Source organism: Euleptes europaea, chromosome 13 (assembly GCF_029931775.1).
Source record: "Euleptes europaea isolate rEulEur1 chromosome 13, rEulEur1.hap1, whole genome shotgun sequence".
NCBI classification, from domain to species: Eukaryota; Metazoa; Chordata; class Lepidosauria; order Squamata; family Sphaerodactylidae; genus Euleptes; species Euleptes europaea.
Window position 1 is genome coordinate 57,942,363 of NC_079324.1, and position 25,455 is coordinate 57,967,817.

The 25,455-nt window shown below is 45.2% G+C and overlaps 1 protein-coding gene across 1 annotated transcript in view; it reads left to right on the top strand.

Moving 5' to 3' along the window:
* Positions 1-24,902, top strand: part of TMEM132D (transmembrane protein 132D) — a 315,677-nt gene extending 290,775 nt beyond the window's left edge. The window contains exons 6-9 of the mRNA XM_056859081.1: positions 12,848-13,053; positions 14,007-14,280; positions 17,464-17,655; positions 23,716-24,902. Coding sequence (XP_056715059.1) covers positions 12,848-13,053; positions 14,007-14,280; positions 17,464-17,655; positions 23,716-24,900 — 1,857 coding nt within the window. The 3' untranslated portion in view covers positions 24,901-24,902. The remainder of the gene's footprint in view (positions 1-12,847; positions 13,054-14,006; positions 14,281-17,463; positions 17,656-23,715) is intronic.
* Positions 24,903-25,455: the final 553 nt, after the last annotated feature.

The following is a 25,455-nucleotide window of genomic DNA, read 5'->3' on the forward strand; positions in this document are numbered from 1 at the left end:
GCCCTGCCAAATAATTCACAAAAAGTCATTTGAAAGAGGATTCCGCTCGCCCGTGTACCTCCACTCCCCTTCCAGCTCCTTTCTGTCTGAAACGCCTTTGGGTACCCAACAATGCCCTCGGTATATTAAAGACAAAGGATGTCAGCACATTTGTTTGAAAGCCTATTACAATACAGCAGTCTGTGAAGGTCTGGCAAAGGAGCAGCATGATTTAATGGCGCTGCTGTGTTACTGCATTAACCGTGTCCAGGAATCCCATCCAGGGTTGGAGCTAGGGCTGTCAATTCGGTTCGGCCCGAACTGAAAATCAGCCGAATTTCCCCTGATTCGGTGGTTTTTAGTTCGGGAGGAACCGAACTCAAAACTGGCGGGCAACCGGGGGGGCCGAATTCAGCGAGTTCGGGAGTTTGCGAATAAATTCGGCCAATTCGGGGCCGTCAGTAAGCAGCATAACCTTCAGTAAGCAGCATTCTCCTCCCTCGGCCAATCGGTGGCCAAGCTGGGTCTTCTTCTGGCCAATCAGTCAGGATTGAGTACTGGAGGAATCAGCTGATGTGCGGCCGGGCCGGGGAAAGAGAGAGAGAGAGGGAAATCCTCATGTGTGTGTGAGGGGGTGCTTGTGCACATTCGCTCCTTTCCGTGGCTGCAGGGGGCGCGTTTTTTGGGGTACAGACCCCAAACTTTCAGGGGATATTCAGACAGGTTTTCTTAAGAGACCACCCAAGTTTTGTAAACATTGGGTCAGGGGTCCCGAGATATGGGCTCCCCCCTTTTTTCTTTCCATGGCTGCAGAGGGCGCATTTTTGGGTGTGCCGACCCCAAACTTTCAGCAGAGCATCAGACAAGGCTTCTTAAGGTACCCCCCAAGTTTAGTAAACATTGGGTCAGGGGGTTCCGAGATATGGGCTCCACCCCTTTTTCCTCTCCCCCCTTTTCCATTTTCGTGGCTGCAGGGGGCGCTTTTTGGGGGGTTCAGCCCCCAAACTTTTATCATAGCTTCAGAGAATCCCTCTTAAGAGACCACCCAAGTGTTGTAAAGATGGGTTCAGTGGGGGTTGAAATATCGGCTCCCCCCCTTTTCTCTTTCCGTGGCTGCAGGGGGCGCATTTTTGGGTGTGCCGACCCCAGACTTTCAGCGGAGCTTCAGTCAAGGCTTTTTAAGAGACCACCCAAGTTTTGTAAACATTGGGTCAGGGCCCCCCGAGATATGGGCTTTCCCCTTTTCCCTATTGGGATGAATGGATCACCCTCGAGAGATGCATACATATGGATCTTATATTGGATACAAATGGAATCATATTGGATTACCCAGCCTCCCAGCCCCTCCTGCTGGAACAGAAGACAGCCACAGTAAGACCTCTTTGGGGGGTTTAATCTATAATTTTTCTTTTCTGTGTGTGTGTGGGGGGAAAAGCAGAGTCTGTGTGTGTGTGTGGGGAGGGAGCAGTTTCTGTGGGTGGGGGGGGAAGCCAAAGGGGGCTTTTGCCGGTTCTGCCTGGGGTGTGTGTTCCCCCTCCAGTCTCTCTCTCCCTGGTTTGAGAGGGGGCTTCATTTTTATTCTTCAGGTTTTTCCTCATTCATAAGATCAGTCAGGTTATTTTGATGCTTGCTCAAAACTGGTTTTCAAATGGTGACTTAAAGAATGCATCTGCCTGGTCCCAAGTCCAATGCAAAAGGAGAAATTCCACCCCCTCCTGCTCATTATGCATAGCTAGCTGCCTCTGTCCCTTTCCATGGTATGCAAACTCCCAGGTGTCAGGTGTTGCTTTGCACTGTTGCAAAGGTGTTGCATTGCGTGCTTGTGTTGCTTTGCAGTTGTATTGTTTTGCAAAATTCTTCACACCTGCCCCGCCCTTTGCATGTTTGCAAAGGTGTTGCTTTTCAGTTGTGTTGCTTTGCAAAGTTCTTAGCACCTGCCCCGCCCTTGCTCTCATCAGCTGTTTGTCGGGGCTGGGAACTTTGTGCGTGGGCGGCAAGCTCTGCTGAGAGATACACATTAAGGGTGGGGGGACCCCTTTCAGGGCCCATATCTCAGCCCCCCCTGACCCAATCTTTACAAAACTCGGGGAGTCTTTCAATATACGTCCTTTGAAGCTCTGCTGAAAGTTTGGGACCTCTAAGCCCAAAAATGCCCCCCCCCAGAGCCGCGGAAAGGCGCGGTTGTGTTTTTAATGGCTTTATTCGGCCGAATTTTTTTCCCGAACTTTGAATTCCCGCCGAATTGAATGGATCCGAAGTGGGGGAGTTTGGACTTCGGCACGTACCGAACCCACAAGGGCCAAATTCGGCCGAATCCGAACTGTACCGAATTTTTCTTTTTTTGACACCCCTAGTTGGAGCTACTGCTTGCCAGGACCTTTGGTGCTATAGCAGAGAAGTCGGTGCATGGTTCAGGTCAGGGAGAAACAGGTTGTGAAACCAATAGGGTTAGTTACTCATGAAATGGTGGGGGGAGTCACGTAACGGATAAGGGTGGGGGCTGTCTTGTATTCCATGAGCCAGGCCAGTCAGGCCTTTGTCAAGGAGTACTGACCCCAGACTTGGATAGCGAGTCTTGAGCATCAATAGAAGCTGGAGAGGAGGAGGAGGAGGAGGAAGAGAAGAAGAAGAGGAGGAGGAGGAGGAGGAAGAGAAGGAGACGAAGAAGAAGAAGAAGAAGACTGCAACTGCGACCTCGACTGCAGGACTTGATGGACCTTGGCCTGATCCAACATGGCTTTTCTTATGTTCTCACGTGTTCTTATGTTCATGGGGGATAGGGCTATCCATGACTACTAGTCAAAATTGATAATAATGATGCATACCTATTCTCTTCAGGATCAGAGGAGTATGCCTATTATATTAGTTGCTGGGGAACGCAGGCAGGAAAATGCTGCTGCAGTCGTCTTGTTTGTGGGTTCCTAGAGGAACATGGTTGGCCACCATGTGAACAGACTGCTGGACTTGATGGACCTTGGTCTGATCCAGCAGTGCTTTCCTTATGTTCTTATGGAGGATGGGGTAATCAATGGGTACTAGTCAAAATGGATAATAGTCATGATGCTTACCTATTCTCTCCAGGATCAGAGGAGCATGCCTATTATCTCAGGTGCTGTGGAACACAGGCAGGATGCTGCTGCAGTCGTCTTGCTTGTGGGCTTCCTAGAGGCCCCTGGTTGGCCACTGTGTGAACAGACTGCTGGACTTGATGGTCCTTGGTCGGATCCAGCAGGACCTTTCTTATGTTCTTATAGCATTCATCCTATTTCTACATAGCTCTGAGTCTTCAGGGTTCTCTATACTACTACATCTGTCTGGTAAATGGCAGCCAAAAAATCTGTTCGTGGATTTATTCTTTGGCATTCCAGGCATGTCCTTCTATTTGAGGCAGGGGTGGAATACGCTGGAATGTAAATTGCAGCCGTTTCTGATGTTTCGACAAGATTTAGATCTGATCTGCATTTCAACAGAGAAGTCAAAAAACGGCATTAAATTCATATAAGTGCGAGATCATGCATTACGGAGGCAGAAATATTAAATATCCCAGCATAATGGAACAGAAGGCCTGGCTGGTAATGGATTGTGAAAAAGAGTTTCGGGGTTTTAATAGATCATTCCTTCAGATCATCGCCACAGCAAAGTGGTAGTTAATAAATTATCGGCCGCGCATTTGGACCAATATTTTAACCTGCCTTGACAAACGGGTTGTGTCATCTCACCTCGATATGGGCGAAGGCTCCAGAAAAGGTGTGATTTATTCCCTTTCCCCCCTTTTTGATGGCCAGGGCAAGAGGTTACGAATGAGTTGACGTCAGGAGTGGAAGGGGAGACCGCAGCCCCCTCGTCAACAGTGCAGCCGTTCACCTTATGATGGCATGCGTCTGTAGGCACTTTTCACTAGGAGGTGGAGCGCAGCGATGGGAGAATGCTCCTGTGTTCGAATCACAATTAGATTGCAGATTGCGAGCGACACCCTCGAAGGCTCCGAAAGAAAGTTCACACACCCCTACCGCTGCTGGCCAGGTGATGGGTGGACTTGGCTTGGACCAGGAAGCACACTAAACTAGTATGGCTAGTATTTACTTGTATAGTAAAAATGGATACTAGTCATGATGCATACCTATTCTCTCATGGACCAGAGGAGCATGCCTATTATATTAGGTGCTGTGGAACACAGGCAGGATGCTGCTGCACTCATCTTGTTTGTAGAACTCCCTGCCCCAAGATGTGGTCATGGCTGCCAATTTGGAAGGCTTGAAGAGGGGAGTGGACATGTTCATGGAGGAGAGGAGTATTCATGGCTACTAGTCAAAATGGATACTAGTCATGATGCATAACTATTCTCTCCAGGATCAGAGGAGCAGGCCTATTATATTAGGTGCTTTAGAACACCGGCAGGACAATGCTGCTGCAGTCGTCGTGTTTGTGGGCTTCCTAGAGGCACCTGGCTGGCCACTATATGAACAGACTACTGGACTTGATGGGCCTTGGTCTGATCCAGCAGCGCTTTCCTTATGTTCTTATGGAGGATGGGGTTATCAATGGGTACTAGTCAAAATGGGTACTAGTCATGATGCATACCTATTCTCTCCAGGATCAGAGGAACATGCCTAATAGATTAGGTGCTGTGGAACACCGGCAGGACAATGCTGCTGCACTCGTCTTGTTTGTGGGCTTCCTAGAGGCGCCTGGTTGGCCACTGTGTGAACAGACTTCTGGACTTGATGGGCCTTGGTCTGATCCAGCATGGCCTTTCTTATTTCTTGTGTTCATGTGTTCACTTTTTATTTAACACTTGAAAGTGTTCTAAATTATATCGCGGGTGCATCTGTATGAGCATTCTCACACTGCTTGGTGATAGGGATGCCAGCCTCCCAGTGGGACCTGGAGATGCCCTGGAATACAGCTCATCTCCAGACTACAGAGAACAGTACCCCTGGAGAAAATGGATGCTTGGGAGGGCGGACTCCATTCATCGTGCCCCATCGAGGTTTTTCTTCTCCAGAGGCTCCATCCCCCTCTTGATCACAAAGTACCCCATTGTGCAGACTTGGAGGATCTCAGTTCAAGGCCCAGTCAACCCTTGCAGGTTATATATGAAAAACGATCGCAGCTTTAGTATCAGCTGTGCAGGCTCAGAGAACCAGAGTGGTGTAGTGGTTAGAGAGGTAGACCAGGATCTAGAAGATCTGTGTTCAAATCCCCACTCTGCCCTGAAGCTCTGTAGGTGGCCTTGAGTCACTAGTTCTCTCTCTGCCTAGCCTACCTCATGTGGTTGCTGTAAGGATAAAATGGAACACATGAACACATGAAGCTGCCTTCTACTGAATCAGACCCTTGGTCCATCAAAGTCAGTATTGTCTACTCTGACTGGAAGTGGCTCTCCAGGGCCTCAGGTAGAGGTCTTTCACATCACCTACTTGCCTAGTCCCTTTAACTGAAGATGCCAGGGATTGAACCTGGTTCCTTCTGCATGCCAAGCAGATGCTCTACCCCTGAGCCACTGGAGGAAGAGAGCATACCACCCTAGCCCAAGGAAGAAAGGGATAAAAATGAGACAGAATTCACAGGGCAAATCAGAGAACGACTTAATCTTTTAGCATTTTCCTCTCTGCTTTCGCTTGCTGCCCATAATGCATGGAACTTCCTTCCTGGACAGGTACGTCGGTCCCCTTTTCCTTCATATGGTTCCAGATCGTTCATATCTCTGCCCCTTTTTATCTCTCTCTCTCTTGTTTTTGCACAGCATCTGTTTTCATTAAGTTTCTTGAGGATCACCCTGGAAAATCATTAACACTGTACAAATATTTGATCGCAATAATTAATAACCAGAATAAATTCATCCCAACTGCTGTTTAGATTGCAGGATGCAAGCTTATAAAGTCATATAGGTCTAGTGGTACAGTGGTTAAGAGTGGTGATTTGGAGAACTTCCGGTGGTGCCGCTGGAGAGAGCATTCCATTTCCCCAGGCTGTCCTGGGAGAAATCCAAGTTTGCGTTATTTCTGGGGTACATAGATACCCCAATCCGACCCTTGCAAGTGGGTTGGAAAGCAGGAACTCCCTGCAGCCCGCAAACGCGGTTTGACCTCCTAGGTACTCTGAGGGGGCTTTTTTAAGCCCCTCGGAGCCCTGGACGCCGGTCCTGCGAGGGCACTAGGGAAGGACATCGCCAAAACGCAACTCTGGCCTCAAGCTCTACCCTCCACCACCTTATTACCAGCATAAGGACTACATAAAGAAAAGAACCTCACCTCTTGACACCCAAGTGAGTACAAAGAACTCTGCGTCTACTTACTGGAATATTTGAACAGACGGGGGGCTGATAAGAACATTTCTGAGACCCCCATTCCTCCTTAATTCGAACTGAAAAAGTTTGATCTGAGTTAGTCATCGGGATTAGCGACAGGACCTTTATCAAATTGATCAGCCTAAACCATAACAAAGAGTCGGAAGGATACCTTTTAGATTGACAAGAACTATCACCAATGAGAAGGTCCGAGGGAAGGGGAGGGTGACCTTTCTTCCTGATTTTCCGGCGAAAAGAATTTCCTGCCACGTTTGTAGTAAGGGAGCGCCTGGAACGGAAGACTCTCTATAACACCCTCTCTATCATCGGAACTAAAACAACAGGAAGTAGCTGTGGGACTGAATATGTGTCGCACTCGAGTTACATTGAAATCATTCCTGAAGGAATAACCATCGAGAAGAGGCGGTAGAAGGTCCGCAGCACTTGCAACTTCCGGTATACTTCCTGATTAACCCGACCTAGAGCGACCGAAAAAACTCACTGGTATTTTAAAACTTTAAAATGCAATTTTAAAGCCAATTTCGACTCTTTTCAACCCGAAAAAATTATTAGGCTGATGTTTGAATTATCATCTTTTAATCAGCACCTTAAAGGCCCTGTCTGTGGACATGTATTTTACCAGCTTTTTTTGAATGTAAATGTCTCGACCCCGCTCTGGCTCACTACACAGCCCTGCCTATACTAAACTAAGGGACTCTTTACAAACCTCGACCATGGAAAAAAAGCTACAGGATATGCTAACTAAACAAACTGAGGCAACAAATAAACGGTTTGAACAGATGTCTACACAGATGGCACAGCTGACTTCTATGATGACAAATCTTGGTCAAGCATCCCAAGCTATTAATCAGAAGTTGGATGTGGTCACTGGAGACTTGAAAGAAGTAAAAACTCAAATGACTGTTATGAAGACAGATATGCAAGCGATGGATGTATCAATTAAGAAAGTGATGGATGAGCACAAGGACACAAAGAAAAAATTAACAAGCCAAGAAAAACAGATTGAAACAATACAAACTGATCAGATGGCGGCAAAAAATCAAATGGCAATGATGGAGATGAGAGTGAGAGAGACCAATCTTCGTATACGCAACTTTCCAGATATGATGGGAGACAATAAAGAAACTGCAATACCAAACTTGGCCTACTTATTTCAGATAGATGAACAAGAATTAAAACAAGCCATTAATAGAATATATAGGATACCATTACCTGCTAGAATGAGAAGATCTAAGCCAAGAGATTTGATGATAGTGTTTTATGACACCAGAGTTAAAGATAAGATTATGAAGATTCATTATGAAAATCCAGTGTCAGCAGGAGACTCCTCTCTTATACTACTGAAGGATATTCCAAGGCATCTACTCTCACAGAGGAATAACTACAAAGACTTTGTGTCTACACTGAAAGCTAATGGTATCAAATACCGTTGGATTATGCCACAAGGTTTGGCTTTCACCTACAAGGAAGTGAAAACGACAATTCTATCTCAAGCAGATGTGGGGAAATTTCTGAGAAAATATAAGATGGACCTTAAAGAATTACCTGGAGAGAAGGAGGAAGAAGAAGAGGAAGAAGAAGAGGTACAGGGTGCAGAAGGAGGTCCCAAATTATAGACTTTTTATTTTGCTAAAAAATACTACATTATGGCAAAAGCAATTTCTTGGAATGTAAATGGACTGAATGAGAAAACTAAAAGGGCTAGAATCTTCAAATATCTACAGAAATATAAATACTCCCTAATTTGTCTACAAGAGACCCATATAGCTTCAAAGCATAAAAAATACTTGGAGAAACAGGTGCTTGGACAAGCATTTATTGCTTCAGCCAAAACTAAAACAAAGGGAGTGGTAATCTATGCCCACCCCAATCTCTGTCCAGAATTAGTATATAAAGACAATGAAGGAAGAATTGTAATTATCAGAACTAAAATATTGGGACAAAGGACAATAGTGGTTGGAATTTATGCACCCAATGAAGGGAAAAAATCCTTCTACGAAAAATTACACGATTTGATAGTCCAGCACGCAAAAGACCAAATTTTATTGATGGGCGACTTCAATGGAATTATTCTCCCATCTCTGGACAAAAAATCAAAAGCAAAAGACATCAACGATGGATGCTTGCCTAAAACTTTCTTTACCATGGCTTCAGAATTAGAATTACAAGACATTTGGAGAACAATGAATACAACAGCTAAAGAATACACCTTTTATTCAGCAAGACATGATTCACACTCCAGAATCGATATGATATGGGCCAGTAAATCAATCTTCACGCAACTACGTAAAATTCATATCTTACCTAGAACTTTTTCTGATCACAATCCTGTTACTTTTGATTGGAACAATAAACAAGCATTTAGATGGCGAATGAATGATAAACTTTTAAAAGACAACAAGATACAAAAGGAATTACAGGCTTTAATGAAAGACTTTTTTGAAATTAATCTTAATGGGGAAACTTCTTTGAATACAGTTTGGGATGCATTCAAAGCTGTTCTGAGAGGTTTTATGATACAGAAACATTCGGCCTGGAAGAAGACTCAATTGCAATTTACAAACAATATACTTTGGAACTTACAAAATTTGGAGCAGAAATTGGTAACGGTAACACAGGAAGAGGAGAAAAGAGAAATACAAATAAAGATTTCTGCATCTAAACACCAATTAAATTTGGTAATAATGGAGGAAATGAATAAAAATCTGAAACTTGCTAAACAAAAGTATTTTGAATATGCAAATAAACCAGGAAAATTTTTAGCAACACAACTGAAGGACTCATTCCAAAAGAAGATTATAACAAAAATCCAAACTGTTAAAGGACCAGTTTACTCAACTTCAGAAATTCAGAAAGAATTTGTTTCATTCTACTCTAAGTTATATCAGAAAGAAAATACTCCAAAACAGAAAATAGATAAATTTCTAAACTCAATACAGATGAAAGCTTTGTCAATGACCCAGAGAGAATGTATTGAAGCTCCAGTAACAAGGGAAGAAATACAAGAAGCAATACTGAGACAAAAAACGGATAAAACACCTGGACCAGATGGAATTACTGCATTATTTTATAGAACATTTAGTGACAATTTAGTTGGATTTTTTGGCTTACTTTACAATGCAATTTTGGACGAGGGAACATCCCCGGAGACTTGGTCACATGCATTTATATCATTGATACCCAAAGAAGGAAGAGATCCAGAAAAAACATCTAATTACAGACCTATATCCCTGTTAAATGTGGACTACAAAATTTTTGCTTCGGTTTTGGCATGTAGGATAAAACAATTTATTAAGGATCTTATACACGAGGACCAAGCAGGTTTTATACCAGGAAGGCAAATAAAAGACAATGTAAGAATTTTACTAGACTCACTGGAATATTATGACCAGAATATTCAACAAACTGCGGCTTTTGTATTTTTGGATGCAGAAAAAGCCTTTGATATGGTCTCTTGGAACTTTTTGAAACGGATTTTGGATAAATTGAATTTTGGAGATCGCTTTCAGAAAGGTATATCGGCTATTTATACCTCCCAACAAGCTAAAATTTTGGTTAATGAATCAATGTCAGATAATTGCCAAATCACGAAAGGGACTAGACAGGGATGTCCCTTGTCTCCACTTTTATTTTTGTTGGTGTTGGAACCGCTATGTGTGAAACTAAGAAGTATGGAGGACATCCGCGGGTTAAGAATTAAAAAACATGAATTTAAGTTGAGAGCATTCGCGGATGACCTACTGCTAATTTTGGAAAATCCAACACAGTCAATGAATATACTTCAGGAGACTTTGGACGATTTTGGAAAAGTATCAGGCTTTAAAGTGAATCAAGAAAAAACAAAGATAATATTTAAAAATTTATCGGAAACACAGCAACAGGAATTTATATCATATACTGGCTGGGAGAAAGCTAACAAAGTTAAATACCTGGGAATTTGGATTACTGCAAAGAATAAAGATCTGATAACCAACAATTACCTCAAGTTATGGGGTAAGATTAAAACTGATATGATTATATGGTCAAACAAAAAATTGTCACTAATGGGACGTATCTCAACGATCCAAATGAATATCTTACCGAGGATGCTCTTCTTATTCCAAAATTTACCAATAATATCACAAACTAAATATTTTGAAACTTGGAGGAAAGACATTTCAAACTTCATCTGGCAAGGGAAAAAACCAAGGACTGCTTATAAATACTTGGTGGATCTAAAAACTAGAGGAGGTTTAGCACTGCCTAATTTTCAACTCTATGCTGAAGCGGCAGCTTTAGTATGGCTAAAAGACTGGATGAACTTGTCAAATATACGTTTGTTAGACTTGGAAGGTTATAATAATTTAAGTGGATGGCATGGTTATTTGTGGTATGATAAAATTAAATTACAAGCAACATTTCGTAATCATATAATCAGGTCCTCTTTACTTCGTATCTGGATGAGATATAAACATATTTTGGAACCAGAAACACCGATGTGGATATCGCCTCAAGAAATGCTAACTTTGCGCCCACTTAGACCAGACAAATTTATTACTTATCAAGATCTAATTAATTGGGAAGGAAAGAAATGCTCACTAAAAGACTTTCAACTTCTTAAGGATGATTTACAATGGCTCCAATACTACCAAATCAAATCAGTTTTTGTACAAGATGCTAAAAAAGGTTTTTCTAAAGAAAAATCTTCTTTTCAAAGGATTTTACTAGATAATAATACAAAACTGATCTCTAAAATGTATAATCTCCTTTTAACAATATATTGTGAGCAGGATACGATTAAACCAACTATGATCGATTGGGCTCAAAATGTGGGACATGATATTGTTTTAAATAAATGGGAAAGATTATGGTCTAAAGATCTAAAAGGAATAAAAGCACAGTCAGTGCGAGAAAACATTTATAAAATGATGTATAGATGGTATCTAACACCCAAGAAAATTGCAAAGATTTATAAAACGATGTCCCCTACTTGTTGGAAATGTAACAAAGAAATTGGTTCCTTTTATCACATGTGGTGGACCTGTGACAAAGCCAAAGATTTCTGGGACATGATTTATAATGAATTGAGATTAATACTACAAAAGAATATACCCAAAACACCAGAAATGATGCTATTGAGTATGATTCCAGACGACTTAGCAATACAAAGAACTTTTTTGATTTATGCCACAACAGCTGCGAGACTGCTTTATGCAGCAAAATGGAAAGGGCTAGAAACTCCTGGCCCTTGGTCCATCAAAGTCAGTATTGTCTACTCAGACTGGCAGTGGCTCTTCAGGGTCTCAGGTAGAGGTATTTCACTTCACCTAGTTGCCTAGTCCCTTTAACTGGAGAAGCCAGGGATTGAACCTGGGACCTTCTGCATGCCAAGCTGATGCTCTACCACTAAGCCACAGCTCCTCCCCATTCCATCTGGACTGGGGACTGGGCAGAATACAGCAAGGTCTGGTTGAGTCATAAGACATTGGACCTTGAAGTTTACAGATGTTTGGTTAATAGAATCCCAAAAAGTACTTTTAGGGTAATGGTCATATGAAGCTGCCTTCCACTGAATAGCACCATTGGTCCATCCAGCTCCTGAGAAAAAAGACTGGATTGTTAAAATGTTTGAAGTGGCAGAAATAGCAAAACTCACAGCCATTTTAAATGAAGAAAATGACGTTCGGTTTTTGGGGGAATGGGGGGCGTGGATCCATTATTGTGAATATGAGTTAAAAATGGGAAGAATGGAAGAATACTTTCTAATCTGATCCAGAGGATTATTTCTGATCTTTTTATAATGATTAAGTATAAGTATATTTACTAACAGACTATGGTTTTTTTTTCTATATATGGTATTGATAGTTTATTAAGATTAGATTACCTACGACGGGATGAACTTTTTATTAAGAGGCAGATAGAGGTGAAGGGGAAGTCTAAAAATTTTTCCATTTTTCTTTTTTCTTTTTTTATTATATGATATGGAACTATAACAACTTTAAGTTAGAATTGAAATTTGATATTGTTATAGATGTTGTTCAATGTAATGGAAAACTTCTAGTATAAAACCTAATAAAATTTATATATAAAAAAAAAGAGTGGTGATTTGGAGCGGTGGACTCATGTGGAGAACCGGGTTTGATTCCCCACTCTTCCACATGAAGCCAGCTGGGTGACCTTGGGCTAGTCACAGCTCTCTTGGAGCTCTCTCAGCCCCACCTACCTCACAGAGTGTCTGTTGTGGGGAGTAGAAGGGAAGGTGATTGTAAGTTGGTTTGATTCTTCCTTAAGTGGTAGAGAATGTTGGCATATAAAAATCAACTCTTCTTCCTCTTCTTCTTCTTCTTCTTCTTCTTCTTCTGCTGCTGCTGCTGCTGCTGCTGGCTTTAGGGACAAAGATCCACGAGGGCAGAGGTTGTCCTAGCTCTTTCTCCTGCATTCCCAAGATGGACGGAAGCAGCTTCAGCTGAAGTTGGAGGCCAATTTTTCTGCTCTTCCATCTTCCCGGGCTGAATGGTGACTTTTCATTTTGTGGGCAGGGTTAATCATGCTTCTGCCTGCCTCTCCTCTCTTTTCTAGGTCTCGGACAGATGCGACTATGTTTTCGTCAATGGGAAAGAAATGAAAGGGAAAGTGAACGTCATCCTTCATTTCACATACCAGCATCTGAGTGCCCCGCTAGAGATAACCGTGTGGGTGCCCCGTCTTCCACTCCAGATAGAGGTTTCAGACACAGAATTAAACCAGATCAAGGGGTGGAGGATTCCCATTGTCTCTAATAAGAGGTGGGTTTTGTCTGAGGACACACAAGAACACATGAATTTGCCTTATACTGAATCAGGCCCTTGGTCCATCAAAGTCAGTATTGTCTACTCAGACTGGCAGTGGCTCTTCAGGGTCTCAGGTAGAGGTATTTCACTTCACCTAGTTGCCTAGTCCCTTTAACTGGAGAAGCCAGGGATTGAACCTGGGACCTTCTGCATGCCAAGCTGATGCTCTACCACTAAGCCACAGCTCCTCCCCATTCCATCTGAACTGGGGACTGGGCAGAATACAGCAAGGTCTGGTTGAGTCATAAGACATTGGACCTTGAAGTTTACAGATGTTTGGTTAATAGAATCCCAAAAAGTACTTTTAGGGTAATGGTCATATGAAGCTGCTTTCCACTGAATAGCACCATTGGTCCATCCAGCTCACCAGTATCTTCTGTGATGAGAAGGAACCTGGGACCTTCTGCATGCAAAGGAGGTGCGCTACCACTGAGTACCACCACTGGTCCATCCAGCTTACCATTATCTTCTGTGATGAGTGGTGGATTTCCAGGGTCTTGGGGCAGGGTCTTGGCAACTGTTCCCTGAGTGACTCTGGCTGGAGATAACAGGGATGGAACCTGTGACCTTCTGCATGCAAAGGAGGTGCTGTGCCACTGAAACATTCCTTCTCTCTCAGGCTAGTCTATCTCACAAGGGGGCTGCGAGAATACAATGAAGGAAGTCCTAACCGTGTCTTCTGCCCTGAACTCCTTAGAAGGAAGCTGGGATTAAAATGTCATGGATTGAAAGAGTAGGAGCATCTCTGCTCGGGGCTCAACGTCGGGGCCTGAGTTGAACATAGGTGTGTTAATGTTAGGGGATGGAAATGCACATTGAGGGGTCCTCCAGAAGCTTTCAGAGAACCCTTGGGACTTTGTCATTCTCTTGTTGGTTTCCCTGATCCTTCTGTGTCGTTCCCTTCGCAGACCAGCTAGAGACAGCGATGACGAAGAGGAGGACGAGCGGAAGGGAAGAGGCTGCACCCTCCAGTACCAACACGCCCTGGTGCGAGTCCTCACGCAGTTTGTAGCCGAACCCTCCGACCATGGCGGCCAGACAGCTTACTTGTTGGGTTCCGACTGGCAGGTGGACATCACCGAGCTGGTAAGAGATTTCATGCAAGTGGAAGAGCCGAGAATTGCAAAGCTTCAGGATGGACAGATGTTGGTCGGACAGGAGCTGGGAATGACAACTATCCAGGTATGAAGAAAACAGGGGAATGCACAATAAAATTATAAGAACTGCACTGTGCCATCAGATCATCTGGCGGCCCTGCATTCTGTTTCCCACAGGGACCAAGTACATGCCTTTTGAAATTTTACAAGTAGGGTTTAAAGGCAGCAGCCATTCCCTGTTCCATGTCCTCGGTGTTTGGGATTCAGGGATATACTGCTTCTGTACATGGAGGTTCCAGTTAGCATTCAAGGCTAATGACAAAATGATAATTCCTACCTGCCATTACTTTATGAAATCTTTTTCTGAAGCCACCTAAGCTAGGGTTGCCACCCTCCGGAGATCTCCTGTTATGACAACTGATCTCCAGCCGATAGAGATCAGTTCACCTGGAGAAAATGACCACTTTGGCCATTGGACTCGATGGCATTGAAGCCCCTCCCCAAACCCCGTCCCCTCAGGCTCCACCCCAAAAATCTCCAGGTATTTCCCAAACAGGAGCCAGCAACCCTACCCCCATTGGTTGCTGGGAGGGATCTGGCAACCCTAGGCCTTTTTGTTGGACCACTTAGCAAATTGTGGGGGATGAATGTTCTTTTAGTTTAGCTCTATCAAGCTGATTCCGGATCGAGCGAAGGGGAGTCTGCTGGATGCAAAATGTCTCAAGTTTCAAGATGAATGCACGGGAAACTTTTTTAAAAAACCCATTTGTACACTGCCGGGTAGCTGGTGTAGAGGCCTCCCACCCGTGCATCGCCCAGGGGCCCCCAGGACATCAATCACTGGTACTCGCCTGATCCATTGAACAAACTGTCAGCGCTAGAAAAGTACTCTTTGGGAAGGAGAAATGCTCCGCAGCCCTCCATAAGGATCTTTATTTATAGGTTTCAAAGGCTCTACGTCTTGTCTCGCCTTTTGCAAGTATCCATAAATATAAAGAATATCTCCAGGAAGGGAATTCAGAGAGAGAGAGAAATTGCGAGGCAGTCCGCTTTAAAGGATATGAATAGCCTGCCATAGAAGAAATCATCAAAGTCAGCTGCTTTGGAAATGTGGAGGTCTCGGTCAATGCAGTTTGCCCCTCTCCGTTTTATTTCAATTTTACGGGTCTCATCCAAAGAGTGTCCTTAACACAGTCATGTCAGGGAGGAAAGTCAAGTCCCCACACTGCGGTGGTTACTCTGAAACAGTGCGGGAAAGGGAAGTTGGCACAAAGGAGTAGGGTTGCTAACCTCCAGATGGTGGCTGGAGATCTCCTGCTACTACAACTGATCTCCAGCCAATAAGAGATCATTTCCCCTGGAGAAAATGGCCGCTTCAGCAATTGGACTCCTTGGCATCGAAGTTCCTCCCCTCTTCAAACCCCACCCTCCTCAGGCTCCACCCCCAAAATCTCCCGGTAATTCCCAACCCACAGCTGGCAGTCCTACAAAGGAGGGATGTGACTGAATGCCATTGTGGGACTTGTAGCTTATTTTGCTAGGGGAGGTCAACCAATCAGGGGTGAAACCGATGGGTATGTGGAAAAAGTGGAATTTGAAGGAAGGCAGGTGCTGCTTTGGTGTTCTGGGAAGGATGTCCAAGCAGAAAGGGCAGTAAAGGAAAGTGGGTGGGGTAGGGTTGCCAACCTCCAGGCGGTGGCTGGAGATCTCCCACTATTACAACAGATCTCCAGGCGATAGAAATCAGTTCGCCTGGAGAAAAGGGCCGCTTTGGCAACTGGGCTCTAAGGCATCGAAGCCCCTCCCCTCTCCAAACCACACCCTCCTCAGACTCCACCCCCGAAATCTCCAGGTATTTCCCAACCTGGAGCTGGCAATCCTAGGATGAAGTCTAGAGTGAGGAGTCTGAGATAGCAGGAGTCTTGCAACTCAGACCAGTAGCCCCAAAAAGTCAGAGGTAGGGCTTATAATGGGATATAATGACACAGAGAGATAGAGAATGGGGTATGATGGGCCCAGTTAAGAGGACTGGTTTTACTTTCATTTATTTGTGTGTGTTAAGTGCCGTCAAGTCGCTTCCGACTCATGGCGACCCTATGAATGAAAGTCCTCCAAAATGTCCTATCTTTGACCGCCTTGCTCAGGTCTTGCAAATTGAGGGCTGTGGCTTCCTTGATAGAGTCAATCCATCTCTTGTTGGGTCTTGCTCTTTCCCTGCTGCCCTCAACTTTTCCTAGCATGACTGTCTTTTCCAGTGACTCTTGTCATTCATTCATTTACTTCATTTGTATTCCTCCTTTCTCCCCAATGGAGTCCAAAGCTGCTTAATTTGTTCTCTTGTCCTCCATTTTATCCTTAAAACAACTCTGTGAGTAGGGTTGCCAGCTGTGGGTTGGGAAATACCTGGAGATTTTGGGGGTGGAGCCTGGGAAGGGAGGGGTTTGAGGAGGGAGGGACGGGATACGATGCCGTAGAATCCATCCTCCAAAGCATCCATTTTCTCCAGGGAAATTGATCTTGGTCAGCTGGAGATCAATTGTAATAGCAGGAGGTTTCCAGGTGCCACCTGGAAGTTGGCAACACCTACCTATGAGGTAGGTAAGGCTGGGAGTATGTGACTGGTCCAAGATCACTCAGCAAGCTTCCATGGCAGAATGGGGATTTGAACCTGGGTCTCCCACATCCTAGTCCGACACTCTAACCTCCACACTAGATTGGAAACTTGATGCGTAGACATTAGCAGGTGATCAGGGAGAGCCAGCATGGTGTAGCAGTTAAGAGCAGTGGTTTGGAGCGGTGGACTCTAATCTGGAGAACCGGATTTGATTCCCCGCTCCTCCACATGAGCGGCGGAGGCTAATCTGGTGAACTGGATTTGTTTCCCCATTCCTCCACATGAAGCCAGCTGGGTGACCATGGGCTAGTCACCCTCTCTCAGCCCATGGTGTCTGTTGTGGGGAGGGGAAGGGAAGATGATTGTAAGCCAGTCTGATTCTTCCTAAAGTGGTAGAGAAAGTCGGCATATAGAAACCAACTCTTCTTCTTCTTCTGAGCACGTTATTCTTCCTGCCATGAAAAAAACTAACCACCTGATTTCTGTAGTTCAAAGTGCTATTAAAAGTTATAAGACTAGGCTGGTTGTTCACTCGGATTTGCATCCAGCAGTTAGCTTATTTTGAAGTGTGGAGATCTTTTATTAGGAGATGTTGGACATTCCTTGTGTTTTATGGTAACTCGTGTGGTGTCTTGCCTCGGCTTTTCTCTACAGATTTTGTCACCTCTCTCCGACGCCATCTTGGCTGAGAAGACTGTGACCGTTCTGGACGAGAAGGTGACAATTACTGACCTGGGAGTCCAGTTGGTGACGGGCCTTTCGCTCTCCCTGCAGCTGAGCCCTGGAAGCAACAAGGCCATCTTTGCCACCGCAGTCGCCCAGGAAATCCTTCAGACCCCAAAACAGGTACGAGGCTGGCTTGGCAATGATGTCACCTGAAGGAAGGGTAGATTTGACGAAGCGGCAGAGGGAAGGTGATTGTAAGCCGATTTGATTCTTCAAGTGGTAGAGAAAGTCGGCATATAAAAACCAACTAGGGGAGGGTCCGTGGCTCAGTGTTAGAGTATCTGCTTGGCATGCAGAAGGTCCCAGGTTCAATCCCCGGCATCTCCAGTTAAAGGTACCAGGCAAGTAGGTGATGTGAAAGACTTTCTCTGCCTGAGTCCCTGGAGAGCCGCTGCCAGTCTGTGTAGACAATACTGACTTTGATGGACCAAGGGTCTGATTCAGTATAAGGCAGCTTCATGTGTTCACATGTTCAACTCTTCTTCTTCTTTTATCAAAGCAAAATATCCAGCCCAAAATACCCAGGAGGTTAAACTCCTGTTAATGATACCCTAAATGATACCTGAGTCTCTCTTCTACCTGCTTGGGTAAGAAAAACTATAGGCTGCATCCTTTAAAGACCAATAAAAATGAAGCCCTCCCTCCCCATACACTCTTCAAAGAGTTCAGCAATCAAGCAACACACAGCTACGAGCTAATCTTTTGCTGACCTGGGGAGCTAAATTCACTGCCTTGAAATTAGCTCAGAAGCAGGGCATGATGGGGGTTTGAGCTCCAGTAAGGCTGGGCGTTCCAGATTTCTGAGAAATGGAGTCCTACTCAAAGCTTCCCTTTGAGTGTAATTTAAGGTGCGGACTAGAACCAGGTGATGGATGGAAAACATAGAAATCGTTTGGGGAGCTTGTAAGTGACCCCTTTTCTCTCCTATGTAGGGTTGCCAACCTCCAAGTACTAGCTGGAGATCTCCCGCTATTACAACTAATCTCCAGGTGATAGAAATCGCGGTTCCCCTGGAGAAAATGACCCCTTTGGCCATTGGACTCTATGGCATTGAAGTCCCTCCCAAAACCCTGCCCTCCTCAGGCTCCATCCCATAAACCTCCCGCTGGTGGTGAAGAGGGACCTGGCAACCTTACTCCTATGGTCTGTGCTGAGTTTGGTCATAAGGTTTGGCCCAAGGTTTCAAGGGAAGAAGAATTTCTAGGGATGGGGTGGGATGGTAAGCATATGAAGAAGAAGAAGAGTTGGTTTTTATATGCCGATTTTGTCTACCTTTTAAGGAGTCTCAAACCGGCTTACAATCTCCTTCCCTTCCTCTCCCCACAACAGGCACCCTGTGAAGTAGGTGGGGCTGAGAGCACTGTGACTAGCCCAAGGTCACCCAGCTGGCTTCATTGTAAGAGTGGGGAAACAAATCTGGTCCACCAGATTAGCATCCGCCACTCATGTGGAGGAGTGGGGAATCAAAGCCGGTTCTCCAGATTAGAGTCCACCACTCTTAACCACTACACCACCCTGTACATAACAGATGCCCTGCTGGAACAGACCCATGGTCTATCCAGTCCTCCCCTCTGTTTTAGACAGTAGCCAATGAGATGCCCCCGAAGGTCCACAACTGCGCCTTGAGGCCCAAATCTAGAATCATAGTATCATAGAGTTGGAAGGGGCCGTACAGACCATCTAGTCCAACCCCCTGCTTAACCCTCCACCTGTTGCCCCCTGAGCAACTGGATTGCATTGACATATCATTTCCAAACATGGAGCTCCCATTTAGGCATCATGGCTAAGAGCCATTTATGGTCACATTGTGCATGAAGTTGTCTACTTCCCTTTCAGAGCAGTCTAAGCTAGCAGCCATTGCTGCATCCTCTGGCAGTGAGTGTTACAGTTAGTTACATGTAAAGTGAAGAAGCATTTCCTTTTGAATCTACTGCCAATTAGTTACAGTAGGTGTCCCTGAGTTGTAATGCTATGGAAGAGATGTGGTGTAGTGGTTAAGAGCGGTGGATTGGAGCGGTGGACTCTGATCTGGAGAACCGGATTTGATTCCCCACTCCACCATATGAGCAGTGGACACTAATCTGGTGAACTGGATTTGTTTCCCCACTCCTCCACATGCAGCCAGCTGGGTGACCTGGGCTAGTCACCATTCTCTCAGCCCCACATACCTTACAGGGTGTCTGTTGTGGGGGGGGAGGGGAAGGGAAGGTGATTGTAAGCCAGATTGATTCCCCCTGAAGTGGTAGAGAAAGTTGGCATATAAAAACCAACTTTTCTTTTTCTTCCTATCTGTTTCTTTTAGCAGCAGGCAAGGTCAGAGATGGATGACCCTGGCTCAAAAGAGGAATAAGACAGATTTGTTTTCGACCTGACACTACCAGGCGCTTTGGGTTGTGATTTCAGATACTGAGTCCAAATCGCCCGCTGATCAGGGTGGCGTTGCTCCGAATTCTTGAACGTTGTCGACAAGGAAATAAAAAAACAGACCTAAATATAACCAGGCTTCATACAAGAGATGGGGAGACATTATATTTTAAGTGGGTTTTAGAAATAATGTAATAAATATCTTTTTTCATTTGAAGACATAACGACCATAAGTGATCCCAATCACCTGTGATATGATTTGACGTGCAATTTATTAGTGTTTCAAAGCAGGCTCCCAAAAGCCCTGGGGGAAATCGGCGTGCACGCTCTCTTTTTCTTTTAGCTCTTCAGCAGAAAACAAATCTTATTACCAATGACTATTTAAAAGGATTCCCTCCCTCTCTTTTTTTTGTAATAAACAGTTCAAAGAGGAATTAACTTCCTCTCCAAGATATGGCTCGAGGCTGGAGTCGCATTTCCCTTGATGTGTCATCTAAGCGAGCGCAAAGTTCTTGTAGCTCATGCACAGGAGTAGGGTGTTTGGGCAGAAACTGGGCTGCGTCTCCCAGACAAAAAAACAAACAAAAGGGGGAAGGAAAGACCCAACCTAAAACCAAAGCTGGGTAGCCAAAGGTCAGGTGGGAAAAGACTCAGTTATGTGTAGAAATATATTAATTTTAAGGCGCTTCTACCTATATTAAAAACACTAAAAATTAGATTAAAAGAAAGCACAAATGACAACTAGTACAGGTTGATAAACTAAAACCACTATCCAAACACGTTTCGGCCCCCTGGCCTTCATCAGTGGTCTATTAACATCAGCATAAGAACATAAGAAAGGCCCTGCTGGATCAGACCAAACCCCATCAAGTCCAGCAGTCTGTTCACACAGTGGCCAGCTAGGTGCCTCTAGGAAGCCCACAAACAAGATGACTGCAGCAGCACCATCCTGTCTGTAGTGGTTAAGAGCGGTGGTTTGAAGTGGTGGTGTTATCGAAACTGCTCTTGGATTGGGGGAAGTTAGCAGGAGCAGCGGCACTAATTTATTTATATAGCGGAATCATCCAATGTATACCAAGGTCGTTTTCAGTGAACCTCAGAATAACGACAGACCAAGGATTTCCAGATTAAGTGTTTATATATTCTTTCATTCAGTGTTGCAACACATACATACAAGAAACTAAGAATAAAAAGGTGGTAGGACTAGATACGTTTCTCACGTGAGAGGAGGTCGTTGGTTGGGTAATACATTGCCAATCTAGAAGTGGAGATGTCCAAGATCTGTGGCTTGTAGGTACAATAAAAAGATACAATGGGGGTTGGAAGGGGGATTTACCAGAGCCTTGAGCCAGCCAAGTCACCGGAGAAAAGGGGGGGTGGCGCTCCGCAAAACTCAACACACACAGTAGGATAGAACCAGAGGACAGAAAAAGCTCAAGGATGGAACAAAGCCCCGTGGACAGGAAAAAGTCGGCGTGCCTTGTCAGGGAGGGCAAAATATACCCTTCTCTGGTGGGGGGGGGGGGTTTCAGATTCCCCAGATGGCTCCTATCTAAAACAATAGGGATCAAAGACTTCGGCTGCAGAGATCAGGCAGAGTGATAATTTGTAAACTAAGCTGACACCAATGATTTGCACATCCTCGGGATGGCTCGACTCAATCTTCTCATGTACGACAATACCTCAGGAAGGTGTGAATCTCTACACTCCAGGGATGCGGCATAGGAGTCCTTTCTAGTTGTTAATGCAGATGGCAGCGGATGTTTTTCTCACAGGATACTGGGGGGGGGGAACTGCAGGAGAAGGCAACATGATGCTCCCGCTTCTGTGTTATGGCTTCCCTTTGGATCAGGAAACAATCAGGATCATGGCTTCCCTATGGCTGGTTCTGCAGGGGTGGCCCGATCTCCTGTTCTTGACAGCCAGGTAATGCAGTGGAGCACTTGCCCAGAGCGGTGGGCTGTTAATGCTTAAACAGTACAGTGTGTCTCTGAGGTAGTTGCCAAGACCAGGGCGGGAGGTCGGGCAGTGCATATGGCAACAGTGGAGTCTGATCTGGAGAATCGGGTTTGATTCCCAACTCCTCCACATGAGCAGCAGACGCCAATCTGGTGAACTGGATTTGTTTTCCCCACTCCTCCACATGAAGCCAGCTGGGTGACCTTGGGCTAGTCACAGCTCTCTTAGAGTTCCCTCAGCCCCACCTACCTCACAGGGTGTCTGTTGTGGGGAGAGGAAGGGAAGGTGATTGTAAGCCGGTTTGAGTCTCCCTTAAGTGGTAGAGAAAGTTGGCATATAAAAACCAACTGTTCTTCTTCTTCTAACGCACACCAATACATATTACAACTGTATACCAGCATTATAGCAAAATAATCACAACAACCCAAGTATGTATGTAGGGATGTATTCCAATTTGTGCCCAATATATTCTATAAAATCTTTAAAATTAAAGAGCCCTCTGCCATGGAATTGTTTGTTGTTTTCCTGCTTGTTTTCTGGGCTGTCTTAGCCTTCCGTACAAAGGTGTGCATACATGTATCAATCTGGTATACATAATTTAGTCTTTTCCCACCCAACCTTAGGGTACCCTGTGTCTCCCAGACACCAGTGTTGAGTGACAACTGAGGAAGGAATGGGAGATTTCGTTAGATCGGGGTAAACTTTATAGCCTGGCATCTGTGCATGGTTTGGTGGTAGAAGCCTCGGCATCTTCAGCGGAAGGATATCCGGTAGCAAGGGCTGGGGGAAATGGTTCTCTGCCTGTGATCCTGGAAAGCACTGCCTATCGGACAATACTGAGCTAGATGGAAACATGAGCACATGAAGTTGCCTTTTACTGAATCAGACCCTCGGTCCATCAAAGTCTGTATTGTCTATTCAGACTGGCAGCGACTCTCCAGGGTCTCAGGCAAAGGTCTTTCATATCACCTACTTGTCTAGTCCCTTTAACTGGAGATGCCAGGGATTGAACCTGGGACCTTCTGCATGCCTAGCGGAGGCTGTACCACTGAGCCATGTCCCCTCCCAAAGAAATGTGTGATTTTGTCATGAACAATTGAAGCTGCCTTATACTGAATCAGACCCTTGGTCCAGCGGCTCTCCAGGGTCTCAGGCTGAGGTCTTTCACATCACCTAAATGCCTAGTCCCTTTAACTGGAGATGCCGGGGATTGGACCTGGGAACTTCTGCATGCCAAGCAGATGCTCTAACACTGAGCCACAGATCAAAGGACTGGCTGAGGGGGAGGAGCTACAGCTTGTGTCTGGGGTGGAGTCACACAGTGCCATCTTAAGCAGAGTTACACACTTCTGGTTCCATTGAACTGAGTGGGTTTAGAAGGATGTACCTCTGTTTAGGGTGGCTCTGATAGTTTCCTCCATCTGTCATCTGTGATGTGAAAACCTGTGTATGGCTCATGCTGGAGAGTGGAGAGGAATGGGGAGGTATTCTTGAAGAGCGCACACTTGTTCTTTTGAAATACTAATAACAAAGCGGGGGGCACTTTAGATTAATGAATTCAAGTGGAGTTTGAAGGGTTAAATGCCCTCTGCCTTTCCTGTATGCCCCAAAGGCAAATTGAGGCTCCAGGGGCCTACAGTTTGCACTACACGGATAGGACAAGAGTCACATGATTGTCATCTCACCTGAGAATTATCTCAAACAGCAGCTTCTGGCAAGATCAGAGGTCTTTGACAAAATACTTGTTCTTGGAATAATAGCATGTTGTTCACTCCATAGATTATTCTCATGTTCTCCTTGATTGCAGATTTTTTTTTTTAAAAAAAAATCCTGTTTTCTTTTTATTTTCCATCACAGGAAGCAGCTATTAGTTGCTGGGTCCAGTTCAGCGATGGAGCCGTCATGCCCTTGGACATGTATGACACCAAAGACTTCTCCTTGGTGGCAACATCTCTCGATGAGAAGGTGGTCTCCGTTCACCACAGCCCCAAATTCAAATGGCCCCTCATAGTTGCCGAGTCAGAAGGTCAGGGGCCATTGGTGAGAGTAGAGATGGTGATCAGCGAATCGTGCCAGAAGTCCAAAAGGAAGAGCGTTATGGCTGTGGGGACTGGAAATATCAAGGTCAACTTTGGGCAGAACGACGCTAATCCCAATACCAGCGACAGCAAGCATGGTGGAGCAGGCGTGCACCTGGAAAACCATACGAGCGATAGGCGTCAGAAGACAACTCTGAAGGAGAGATCTCGGGAAGATGGGCCATACTATAGTTCTTCAATGGGCCACGAGGAAACCAGAGGGGCTACCACTCAGAAGTCCATCCTGAGCAAAAAAGAGGACCGAGAAAGCCTCCTGGATGACGAGAGCCATATGCAAAACATCCCAATAGACTTCACCAGCTTGCCAGCCCAGGTGGACCTGCCTAGGAGCAATGGAGACATGGAAGAGAATGACCTTCTGGAGACTCCCAGGGGCCTAAGTGACTTGGAGATTGGGATGTACGCTTTGTTGGGAGTCTTCTGCCTCGCTATTTTAGTCTTCCTTATTAACTGTGTCACCTTTGCCTTGAAATACAGGCACAAGCAGGCTCCCTTTGAAGAGCAAGAGGGCCTGAGCCATTCTCACGACTGGGTGGGGCTGAGTAACAGGACAGAGCTGCTCGAGAACCACCTCAATTTTGCCGCCCAGCCGGAGGAGTGCATCACGGCCATCGACCGAGGCCTGGACCTGGAGGAGAGCAAATACCTCCTCGACGCCAGCTCCCAAAAGAACCTCAACGGGCAAGTCTTCCGGTCCTCCGATTCTGCCCCGTTCCCGGAAGGGAAGGAGCAGAAGAGCGAGCCGGCCGCCTCACCGACCTCCAAGCGGAAACGAGTCAAGTTCACCACCTTTACCACCATCTCTTCCGATGGGGAGTGCCCCACCGTCAACTCCATCTTGACGAGCAGCGAGGACGATATCAAGTGGGTTTGCCAGGACATGGATCTGGGAGAGTGCAAAGAGCTAAGGAACTATATGGAGAGGTTACACGAAAACGCATAACGCTACACTGGGAAACCTGAGGGTATATTACTTTTTTCCCCCACTCACCTTTCTGCCTTTAATTTTGGGGGTGTTGGGGTGGAGAGAAAAAAATTGCGAGCAATCTAAATGGCGGCTGGTTTGGTTTCAATGGAGTTGAGGAAAGCAGGCGGAATCTGGAATAGCTGCTTTGCTCTTTTCGCTCAGTGGTGCATGGGAATTCCTCTGATCCAAGGCGACTTCAATGGAGAATTAAAAAAAAAAACAACCCATAAAATTAGCAGGCGAATAAAATCTCATTTTTTGAGCTTGCCCAAGAAATTGTTTAAGGAATCCATTAACGACAACGCAAAATGTGGAATTGAAAAAAGTTGTGCTCGTTTTAATTCTCAGGATAACAAGGCTGAGGTTCAAAGCCAGAAGTAAGATGCGGTGATGGAGGGGAAGTGGAACTTGAAAGGAACAGAACATTGGAATGAAAACCTTCCTGAAAAGGACTGTCAAAACCCAAAATATGATAACAGCAGCACTGACTTCCCGAGTCACAGAGTTAGGAAGGCTCAGAAAGGCCAAGGA